General features: G+C 47.5%; 1 protein-coding gene across 1 annotated transcript in view; it reads left to right on the top strand.

The window, feature by feature from the left end:
• The window catches only part of SYNPO2L (synaptopodin 2 like), a 37,974-nt gene extending 26,344 nt beyond the window's left edge, over positions 1-11,630 (top strand). Inside the window, exon 4 of the mRNA XM_035138046.2 lies at positions 5,603-11,630. Coding sequence (XP_034993937.1) covers positions 5,603-7,938 — 2,336 coding nt within the window. The 3' untranslated portion in view covers positions 7,939-11,630. The remainder of the gene's footprint in view (positions 1-5,602) is intronic.
• Positions 11,631-12,100: the final 470 nt, after the last annotated feature.

Consider the following 12,100-nt stretch of genomic DNA (forward strand, 5'->3'; position numbering starts at 1 on the left):
TGCTTACTTTTTTGCCACGTTTCTAGGCACAGATCCAGGCTTTCTACATCCAGGTCCAAGCAGGTGTGTGTATGGTTTGCTTGTTTTTTCTTCCCCTGGCATGCTTTCCCTGGGGAAAGCCATGTTTTAGAGCAAGTGGCAACTGGGTTTTTCATGGGTTGCCATTTGCTCTAATTCAGCAGTAGATTGTGGGTTTTCCTGGGGCAGACTGGGGCATTCTTTTTAGCAGTTTAGGGATAGCCTGGGATCCTATATTCCATTGTGGCCACCTCCTGATGTTTTAAAAACAAAGGAAACGTAACTCCAAGATGGGAAACAATCCTCTTTTAACTCCAGTAGGTCAATTGCCCAGGGTCCAACTAGGATATGAAGGCAGTTGTGTTTTTGTTTGTTTTTTTGTTTTGTTTTATTCACATGTCTGCCCCATTTATGACTAATTATCTAGACATGTTTCAGTCTGGATTTGAGCCTGGTTTCAGCCCAGAGTCAGCCTTGGTTTCTCTGAGGGGATGTTGCTTATTGAGAGAGGGGCAAGCGGACTGTGACCTTGCTTCTCCTGCTTGATCTCTCCATGGCATTCTGTGCTATTGACCATGGCATAATTCTGATCTGTAGGATGGGCATTGGGAAAACTGACTTCAGTGTTCTGTTCCTACCTGGATTGGATTGCATTTTACAGGAAAGAGCAGGTCTGCAGCTTGGGGGTGCTGTTGAATTCAACACTGTCAGTGGAGGCTCAGTGGCTCAGAGTGCCTTTTTCCAGCTCTGGCTGGTTTGCCAGCTACAACTTAGGTCCAAGGTACCCCAGGGATCACTTGAACCCTTATATCCCAGCTCAATCACTGAGATCAGCATCTCTGGTTGTTCCCTGAGTTGATGAGGCTCATTTGGCAACAACAAGAAACCAAATCTTTAGTGATCAGCCCAGTCCTTTGCCAAAAGAGATTCAGCAGGCTTCAGCCGTTTCAACTTTTGAATGCCTGCTGAAAACTTTTCTGTTCTGCCGGGCCTATGCAGGCATCCTTCCGCAATGGTTAATTGATGCCTGTTTAAAACTTTTTAATGGTGATGAATGGCCCATCTCCATTTGGAGAAATCTTCACCGATGTTATCCTTTGCAAATGACTGTATCAGAAAAATGCTGTTTGTGAAACATGCCTGAGTATCAGGAAAGATGACATTGTTTTTTGGATTTAGTGCTTTCATGCTCAGTGACTCAAAGAGTCCCCTCTCCTGAGCGCAAGTGTGGAAACATTTGTGGCAAGGGACATGTCCTATTTTAAACCCCATCTATGGGAGGAGGATGGGAAGTGGAGCAAGTGTTTGACACTTGACAATGTCCATCACACTGTTTAGTGATGATGCCTGGGGGGTAAAAATAGAGAGAGTTACCTCATGGCTTTCAGCAGCAATGTCGAGGAGACAAAAGAGAGGCTTTAAAAGGCTAGTGGAGCTGCAGGCAAAGGGCCTGGGCTCTTTTAAGGATTTGGTTCTGCTCCAGAAGGGAGCTGAGCTGTTCTACTTCTCCCTCTCTTTATGGAGAGCTGTGAGTTACGGGCGTGTGACATGCCCTTCTCTCCGGGACTAGATGTTGCTTTCAAGAGCTTGGACCAACCATATGCAGGTACCAGTTTATTTTGCATGCCAAACTTTTGCAAGCCTCCTCACAGACAGAGGCTCCACTTGCTTTGCTTTCAGATGGTTTGTATTGCTATGGAAAAAAGCTGTAAATGAAAGGTAGCTGGATTTTTGGACAGTAGGAAGTATAACCAGCTTGAAGGGGCTTTAAACCTCCTGTCAGTTGTGCAGTGCCCATTTGCCTGATGTGCTCACTAACCTATAATGGCCATAAAGAAGGTAAAACAGTGCCAATGAAAAGAATTGGTGGTTGATTCAGGACAAGGAAAAGGAAGCATGCCTTCAAAAAAGATGCACAGTGAATTTATGGAATTCGCTCCCACAAAATGTAGGGGTGACCCCTTGGAGAGGCTTGCTCTGGAGGGTGACTAGAGAGGGTGACTCATGGGGGAGAGAGAACTCATTGGCTATTAGTTCATGATGGCTACTGGGGATCGCCACATGCAGAGTTGAGGAGGGCAAACAATGCTGCCTTCATCCCTGGGCTTCCTGGAAACAGCTACCTTTGGAAAAAGGATGCTGAACCAAATGGATCCTTGGTCTGATCTTACATGATTATTAAACACAGAAAATTTAAGGTTTATTGGAATTTCAACTATTGTTTCCATTGTACTTCGTACATTCCATTATTTTTTATGAGGTGTATAGAGCCCTGTTGGTATCTTCAGCACTGTCTGTTCCCACAGATTTGTCTGCCACTCATCTTGACCTTCTCTGTGCCCGACAGGAGAATGGATAACATTCCAGAACACCCTGTATCTCAGTGGTTGTGCCTCTAGAATGGATGGACAACAAACACACAAGACGTATATTATTCACTATATCATATCAAATACCAGTAACTTACAGAGTTCAACAGAAATAACTCATAAAGTTCAACGGAGTAAACAGAAGACCCAGTAGATCAGTTCATTCACAGATCAGTTCATTCACAGGGTCCATACATGAACTAGTTTCTATTCCACATGTGTCTTTGTGTGTTCATAAAGTCCAAACAATCCACATGGGAGCTTGTTACAGTTCCACAGAATCCTTTCACATAGTCTACACAAGGATTTCCGGAATATTGGCCTTGTTTCACCATCCTGAGCTTCATCAATTGTACAAGTTCATATGCGATGTAATAAGATTGTGGATCTTGTGGCACAGTAGTAGTTGCAACTACACATATGAACTTGTACAACTGATGAAGCCCAGGACAGCGAAACAAGGCCAATATTCCAGAAATCCTTGTGTAGACTCTGTGAAAGGATTCTGTGGAACTGTAACAAGCTCACATGTGGATTGTTTGGACTTTAGGAACATACAAAGACACAGGTGGAATAGACACTAGTACATGTATGGACCTCGTGAATGAACTGATCTGTGAATTAACTGATCTACTGGGTCTTCTGCTTACTTGGTTGAACTTTGAGTTACTTCTGTTGAAGTCTATAAGTATTTGATATGATATAGCGAATAATATATTTTATTTATGTAAGAGCACAGCTGGTTACGTCTTGTGTGTTTGTTGAGTGTATTTTACGTAACCACAGGTTTGATGTTGTTCTAGAATGGATGGAGCAGCAAAGGCAGGAGAAGGAGGGAAAAAATGAGAGGAGGCTGAAGCAGGAAATCCTGCCTTTTCTCTTAGGACATTTTAAACATGACATTAAAAATGTGTTTGAGAATCCTTCCTATTTATTTTTTTAATGTCTCCTATGAATACTGTTCATGCATGATGAGGGAGAGACAAGAAACGGAATGTACACACCGACTACACTGGAGTTAATTTTCATTAAGAATAGTTTTACAGTCAATTTAAGTCTCGCACTTGAAAATGTTTCACTATGGTTATCTTGGACCATTGATTAAATGTCAAGAAAGATCCATCAGAAAAATATTTTTTCCCGTTTTTATTTTAAATGTTTTCCATCAAGTTACCCCCTCAGATTTTAGAAACCCTTCAGCAGAGTAATGGAGATGGATGCTAGCCTTGACTGCAATTGACAAGGCATCATTTTCTTCTTTGAGGTGATTAAATGTGTTTGGAATCATGTATCTGCTCGTGGCTCCCATCATGTGCTCTCTCCTTGCAGCACATCCTTGGCTTGTTGTCTACTGACCTCTCTCCTCCTACCCACCCACCCTCTCATCCCCACTTAAATTCTCTCTCACACAAACACACATACTATGCTTCTCTGTGCTGGAGTAGAGGACACTTGTGCTCGAGCAGCACATGGAAGAAAACGAGGTGGCAGAAAAATATAGTTTCAGATACAGTGGAACCTCGGGTTGCGGACGTGATCCGTGACAGAGGCATGTCCGCAACCCGCCGCGTTCACATTCTGAAGCCCCGTGTCTGTGCCGGCACGATTTGGCGCCTCTGCACATGCGCGAGTGGTGAAACCCAGAGGTAAACCGTTCCAATACTTTCGGGTTTCCCGCAGTCCTCAACCCAAAAGCGCATAACCTGAAGTGTCCGTAACATGAGGTATGACTGCATCTGCAAATGGAAGATCATATTTTTACATGCTGTTTTACATTTGTTTGTTTGTTTGAATTTATATACCACTCAAAGTGGTTTACATTCTATTAGAAAACTAGCACAGCGCAGGAAGGGGGCTATTTGAGCAAGAATCATAGAATTATAGAGTTGGAAGGCACCTTTTACTTTGGTCTGCCAGGGGAGGAGGTGTTTCTTCTTCCTGGAAGCTGTTTGTGGGGGAGCATCTCAAAGTCACCCACCTGGAGCCTGACATGGTGGTACACTCTACTCAACTCTGTGTGTGTAGAGGCCTCAGTCCTATGAAACCTGTCTTGGACTACCACAGGCAGTGAGAAATTGTCACCTTGAGTTTTGTCCAAACCTCAGATCCAAACTGGAAGAGCCAATGTAAGAAGTTTTTTATATTTCCCCCTATCCAGCCAGCTCTGATATACCCACATTACCTGAATGCCTGGCACAGTACTGGTAATAGTTAACAGGAGGGGCAATAATATTCCTCATGTTGATAGGTAACTCTTAAGAACATAAGAAGAGGTTGCTGGAATCATCTAGGTCAGGCATCCCCAAACTGCGGCCCTCCAGATGTTTTAGCCTACAACTCCCATGATCCCTAGCTAACAGGACCAGTGGTCAGGGATGATTGGAATTGTAGACCAAAACATCTGGAGGGCCGAAGTTTGGGGATGCCTGATCTAGGCCTGCTAGATGCATGTGAGAAGCCCACAAGCAGGACCTGAGGGCAAGAGCACTTTCCTCTCCTGTGGTTTCCAACAACTGATATTCAGAAGGATACAGTCTCTGCTTTGGGAGGCAAAGCATAGCCATCATGGTTAATAGCTGTTGATAACCTTCTCTTTCACAAATTTGTTTAATCCTCTTCTAAAGCTATCCATAGAGGGATGCAGGTGGCGCTGCGGTCTAAACCACAGAGCCTAGGGCTTGCCGATCAGAAGGTCGGCGGTTCAAATCCCTGCAACAGGGTGAGCTCCCATTGTTCGGTCCCTACTCCTGCCAACCTAGCAGTTTGAAAGCATGTCAAGTGCATGTCAAGCAGTTCGAAAGCATGTCAAGTTCCGATATGGCAGGAAGGTAAACGGCATTTCCCTCCGCTGCTCTGGTTCGCCAGAAGCGGTTTAGTCATGCTGGCCACATGACCCGGAAGCTGTCTGCGGACAAACGCCGGCTCCCTCGGCCTATAAAGCGAGATGAGTGCCGCAACCCCAGAGTTGTCCGTGACTGAATCTAATAGTCAGGGGTACCTTTACCTTTACCTTTAAAGCCATCCAAGTTGGTGGACACCACTGCCTCCTGTGGAAGAAAGTTCCATAGTTTACTATGCACAGTGTGAATAAGTACTGTATTTTACACATCCTCCTCTCCCATATGAACATGATCAGATAAGGCAGGCTTGGCTTTCCAGCCAGATTCCCCACAGTATCCTGACTGTGCCTCTCTTTTTGTCACTGTTCCTTGCAGAGCTTCATCGCAGTGAAAGTATGCAGGAAAAGAATGTGAAAGAAGCCAAAACCAAATGCCGAACCATTGCATCCCTGCTGACAGATGCGCCCAACCCCCATTCCAAGGGTGTCCTGATGTTCAAAAAACGCCGCCAGAGGGCAAAGAAGTACACCCTGGTCAGCTTCGGAAGCGTTGATGAAGACCGCTGCTATGACGAAGAGGACGGTGTCTTCCCAACCAGCGAATCTGAGTTTGACGAGGAAGGCTTCTCTGATGCCCGGAGCCTAACAAACCACTCAGACTGGGACAATACTTACCTTGACATTGAGAAGCCCAAGGGGCCTCCTGCCCACGAGCAGGACCAGGCTCAGCAAGGCCTCAGCGGAGCATCAGGCAGGGGGGCACAGTTGTTTGAGCAGCAAAGGCAGAAGGCTGGTGAACATACTGTGGAGAGAGTCGCTACTCATGAGCCAGAAGAACAGCCCCCACCTCCACCTGTCCTTCAAGCACATAACGTGTTACACAATGAAGTACCCACTCCACAGAAGGCAGAAAGGGCCCCTCTGAGTGTCCACTTAGAAGCTGTGCAGGTCTCTAGCCAGCTGCCATCACCCAGCCCAGCTCAGCTCCAGTCTCCATCAGGCATCTTCGGAGGAGGAGGAGTGGGCGCCCAGAACTCGCCAAGTGCCACCAGCATCTTCAACAGATCTGCCCGACCTTTTACTCCAGGTTTTCCCGGGCAACGTCCTATGACTTCCTCTGTCATGTTCAGACCATCTGCGCCAAGGAAAAGCAGCGAGAGTTTGGGTGGACAGAGAACAGTGGTGCCTCCTTTCTCCCCTGTCACTCCAGGGACCACTCTGCTTCCTGCCGCTCCCATGGCAGTGCAGCCTAGTGGCCCAGCAAGTACCTCTGTGTCTCTGTATATCCCAACCCCTCCATCGTTGGTGCAACTCTCAGGGGCTGGAAGTTCTGCGGAGGCCAAGCCACCTTCCAACACAGCCCGAACCTCCACAGCTTCCATATACCTATCAGCACCTTCTAAGCCAGCTGCAGAGGCTGTCGCTGCTACACCACCGCCATTGCTGCCTTCCCAAGGCCAAGAGATGGCTTCTTCAACTTTGTACATCAGCCCAGTCCAACAGCAGCCCCTCTCCCAGCCCTACACTGCTGTAGTGCCAGCCATCTCACGGCCTGCTTCTGAGCCCTTTGCCTCCAGGGAACAGAGAGTTGCAGTTCCGGCTCCCAGAACGGGAATCTTGCAGGAGGCTCGCCGGAGGAGCAGCAAGAAGCCCATGTTCAAGACTGTGGAGGAGAAGAAGAAGAATTCCCCCAACCCTGAGTTGCTGTCTCTAGTGCAGAACCTGGACGAAAAACCCAAAGGAGACCACCACGGGACAGGCTTTGAGTCTGGGCCCGAGGAGGACTTCCTCAGCCTGGGGGCTGAAGCCTGCAACTTCATGCAAGCCTCGGGCCGGAAGTTCAGGACCCCACCCCCAGTAGCTCCTAAGCCCCAGCAGTCAAAGGCCTCTGGTGGACTGGTGAACGGCTCCTCCTCTGCCAACGACATATCCCATTTGAAGGGGAAAGGGGCAGAGCTCTTTGCCAAGCGACAGAGCCGCATGGACAAGTTTGTCGTGGAGTCTGCTCTATCACCGGCCCCAAAGGCCAGGACCCCATCCCCGACCCCTTCCCTGCCTCCCTCCTGGAAGTACTCCCCCAACATCCGCGCCCCACCCCCCATCGGTTACAACCCACTGCTCTCTCCGTTTTATCCCCTGGGAGCCAGCAGGTCACAAGCCAGCAAGGCAGAGAGCAAAGCGAAAAAGGGGCCCAGCCAGAAATCGGGGATCAAGGCCATCGACTTCATGCGGCACCAGCCGTACCAGCTGAAGTCCGCCATGTTCTGCTTCGGGGATGTGCCAGGCTCTGACGTCCAGGCCTCCTCCGCAAGCCAGGCAGCCCAGCAATCCAGCCTGTCTTTCACCCCAGCCAAGCAAGTGCCTGTGAAAACAGCCCGGACCTATGAGATCCGCCGCTTCTCCACACCTGCTCCAGCGCCAGCTTCCAGCAGCCTGGCCCCTACAGTGCTGGCCCCCCGCTCTGCCACCACGTTGGATGAGCCTATGTGGAGGACAGAAATGACCTCCATCTCTGCACCCGCTTCCCCGGGGCCCTTCCAGGTGGCTCCCACACAGTATCTAAGCTCCCCTGACCTCAGCCAGCCAGGCAGGGGGCCTTCCCCAAGCCGACCCTCCTCATCCTCCAGTTTCCATGTAGCGAGACCCAGGTTCTCAGCTGCGCAAACTGGGATGCAGGCACATACCTGGAGACCAAGTTCTGGTCACCAGTGAAAGAGAAATAGCGCTTCCCCATCCCCATCAGTGGGCTTCTTCACACGTCGTGATTTTTTAGGTGTACACCTAAGGGGTTTTTGGGGGGCGCATACATCTATTAATTTAAAGTGTAAATGCAGCAGTTCATCCTAAAAGTGCACCCACCAGAGAGCTACAATTGGCTGCAGCTCACTTCTGAGTGCCCACTTTGTGGCAAACCCAGGTTTGCTGCTGTGTGATGAGATGAGATGGCCCACAGACGCAAGGCAGGCGTTTGAACAGAATAGTTACCTTTAGCACCTCCCCCTCCCCCTCCTTTTCTGTTTAAGTTGAGTTCCTGTAAATTAGGACAATGAAACCAAATGGGGGGCAAGCAGCCTCCTTTTCCGAATCCCTGAACTATCCATTTTTTGGACTTGCAACATTTCCAAGGGATTTAACTGTGTGTGGCTGGAACAGGAGAAAAGTAGCAACGATAGAAGGGTTTGCCATTCACGTAGCAGCAAGATTCATAACCGCCCTAGGAAAAGCAGTGCTGTGCAGCTGTAAGCAAGTGCATTTTTATCTTTGAGAACAGCTCCTCGCCTCATCATCCAGAAGCCCTGAGCATGGTGGTAAGGTGGAAAAGAAGCAGTCGCAGAGGCATGGATGGAGTCTCCTAATTGTCTCTCAACATCTGCCTGCTATAGCCCACAAATTCAAAGTTTTCATCACTCTCTTCCCAACAGGATTGTCTTGGAAGCTTGTTGTGAGTTCCTTGGGGAGGCAGCCAGTGATGTATTGCAAGTTTCCGCTTGTGCTAGGCATAAGAGACCCAGTTTTTGCCCTGCCTTAACTGAGAGCAATGCTGTAGCACAGCCAAAATTTTCCAAGGAAATGCAAATTGTTGTTATTATTTCTTAAATTTGTATATGGCCATTTATCTGAAGATCCCAGGGTGGTTCACATCAGAAAATCACTTTCTCTCTTGCATTTACAGGAAAGGCTTGGCAGGCATTTCCTCAATGTCCCTGTGTTATGACTCTGCCTCCACATTAGCATTATGAAGCAAATACGACGACTGCCAGGCATGGCATTTGCCTTGTAACATGCTGTTCTCTCTTGAAATGCCCCAAGACTATGCCCCAGAATCATCTGCTTCTTCAACATATAAGTCAGATAGAAAGTTTGAAAGCAATTGGTTGACACAGATGTGTGTGCCATTTGCTACATAATTAAATGAGACAGGAGACACAAATTTCTCAAAGTTTCCTGGTCCTCCTCTGAACAGCCGAACGAGAGGCTGTGCAGGACTGCAAGGGCTGAAAAGACAATGTTGTGTGTCGAAGCACCAGAGAAGGAGAATCCTTTCAGAAAAATGAAAGGAAGACCAAGTGTGGAATTTTGGAGTGCAAGGTTTGACATTAATCTCTTGCTAGAATAGGACACTGTAAGTGGGAGGGAGGAATGTGTGAACAAGTGTGGGAGTGGTTTTCAGAGTCCACAGGACAGAGTTTTAAGGCGTTCCTGTACCTCAGATGTTTGGTCCAATGTCTGACAAGCTAGCAACTGGAAATGCAATTCCAGGGCCAGTTTTTGTAGACTCTCCCAGGTCAATGAAAGCTAGCAGGGAGAGAAGGGATGGCTAGGAGTTTTATATCTACTCAAAGCCAGGAAGGGATAGTAGAACAGGCAGCTTGCTGGAAGAACTGCCCAGGATGTGCTTGGGGTGTTTTATGCATCCCCCGAAGCAGGTGGAATTGACTAGGCCTACGGCCTCCTGTAATGTATCATTGCTGCACAGTTTAGAGCCACTCGTGAGTTTTTGGGGGGTGAAGTTCTTAAGTGGGGAGGCTCCCCATGTGATTTAGAGCCCTATGCGTTTGCACAAGAGGAGACTGAGCGGCTGAATAAGGCTTGTAGCATGGAGAAAAGCATGTCTGCCATTTGAAATCAATGCATCATGTATATGTTTGGGCCAGTTATTATGAGGCTCAAACAGCAGCTGAGATGCCGATTCCTTACTCCCTGCTGGTTGGAGAAGATACACACACAAAAATACATATATACTGTATATATGAGAATGCTCCTGATCTGGGAGTCAGGTGATCCCAAAGAGCCAATCCCCTGTCACTGCCTGTTATCGTAACAGTTTGGTGCACCCTTATCTTCTTCAGCTTTGTAGATGGAGTCTAGATATTGTTGGGCTACAAACTCCCATCATTCCCAGCCACCTTAGCCAACTGTAAGAGATGATGGGTGTTGGAGGCCAACAACATCTTGAGATGCAGTGTCGAAGAACACAGGCCTGAACTCAGCTGTCTGTTGCAGGAAGTTATCCTTTCAGCAGGCGTTGATGGTTGAGGTGGGGCTCCAAATGCAAGAGGATGGATACCGGTAGGTTCAAGGAAGAGTAGATATGAAATACTGGTTAACATTGTCTGAAGAATGCTAAGTCTGAAGAATGCAAACCTGTCATTCAAGAGGGAGACAGATGGAGCACAAGGGTGGTTTGTAATGTGTTGTTTCCACATCCAGATATGTACTTAGGCCCAAGTTCAAAAAAAATTGGGAGGCCTCAGCCTCCGTGTAGTCCTGTTGACCTCATGCAGCCAAGTTTGAGTGTTGAGACCTAGCAAAATTGGGGCTGGGGAGGAGGGTGTTGACCACTGAGACATACTTCTCAAAGCTGCTGTGCTGTGAAATGCAGGTTGCTAGTTTCTGACTCTTTTGAGCCTCCTGTGTGTTTAACAGCTGCTTGACTGCAAGAAGCACTGTAGTGATGATAGCAGAACCTCCCTGGCCTGGCACGGCTTGCTCTGCAGCAACCAAAGGCAAAAAACCTCTCTTGGTGCCCTTTCACCAAGAGCCTTCATGGAAAGGCTTAGTACAGGCAGGAAGTACAGATCAGGGTAGTGATAGGCTTACCTTTGAAAACGGGTGCCGGGCACCATGAGAATGTAGAAGATAGGCTCTTCCCATTCCTTCTGCCTAGCACAGGTTTTCATAGTTTAAGAAGAGGTGTGAAATGGTGGGGGGGGGGAAGGAAGCCTCTTTGCAAGAAGCCTGAGAAGGGAGCACACTAGAGGAAGGAATCCAGTGGCTCTGTTCTACATGACAGCCCCTGTTGAGCCAGTCTGTGCTCTAGAACAGTGTTTCCCAACCAGTGTGCATCATTCCTGACCACTGGTCTTGCTAGCTAGGGATGATGGGAGTTGTAGTCCCAAAACATCTGGAGGCACACTGGTTGGGAAACACTGCTCTAGAAAGGTTCCAAGTCCAATCTTACAGCTTAGGAAGTGAAACAAGATGCTAGAATTCAGAACAGCTTAGGAAGCAATACCAGGAGCTAGAATACAGAACAAGAGTTGGGAGCAAGGCATTTGGAGGAGCTCTTGATGAGGCTTCTGTCATTTTCATTTTCACAGTCGCACACAACCCAGCTGGAAACCACACCAGTGAAATCTTCATGTTACCCTTTGTCAGATATCTTGTCATTGTTTGCTATTTAGACTGGCAGCTCTCTTGTTTCTCCGGGAGGGTGTTCAAATTTCACACCCAAGAAATGAACCTGCCAGCAACATCCTGAAATACACAGGGCTGTACATCTCAAGCAGTAAGAGAACTTGTTCTGTTCTTTTGGAAATATTTTTATTTCATTTTATTTTTGAAGTTAAAAGTCACTTTACAACTGCTTGTGCTGAGGAATAAATTTCTGATACGCACTTTAACCGTTGCCTTCATTTGCCTCTTTCATTTTCAGTTTCTTCCACAGTGTGATCCCCAAACATCTTCACACTTAGCCGATGCTGTTACATTCAGACAAAATGACTCTGCATTGTGCTAAGCTGCCTGTCTAAGATAATGAGAGAATGCGGCATTTAAGTAGCATTGATGCTGCTCATGTAATAAGCTGGTCAGGGATGATGGGCATTTTAGTCCATCAATGAATGGACAGTCACAGTTTTAGTATATCCATGTAATGCAAAATCTTCAAAGCAAGTGAATGAAACATGGTGTATCCTGAGATGGGGAGGGAGCTCTAATGACAGATTTCAACCTCTCACCTATTGGATTCTGAGAAATGTATTGCCCCCCTTCTTCACACGCATAGTGTACACATCTTGACTGCCTTATATTTCCCACACTCCTGCAATCCAGCCCTTTCTCCTGGTAAAGGTAAAGGGACCCCTGTCCGGGT

Source organism: Zootoca vivipara, chromosome 5 (assembly GCF_963506605.1).
Source record: "Zootoca vivipara chromosome 5, rZooViv1.1, whole genome shotgun sequence".
Classification (NCBI taxonomy): Eukaryota; Metazoa; Chordata; class Lepidosauria; order Squamata; family Lacertidae; genus Zootoca; species Zootoca vivipara.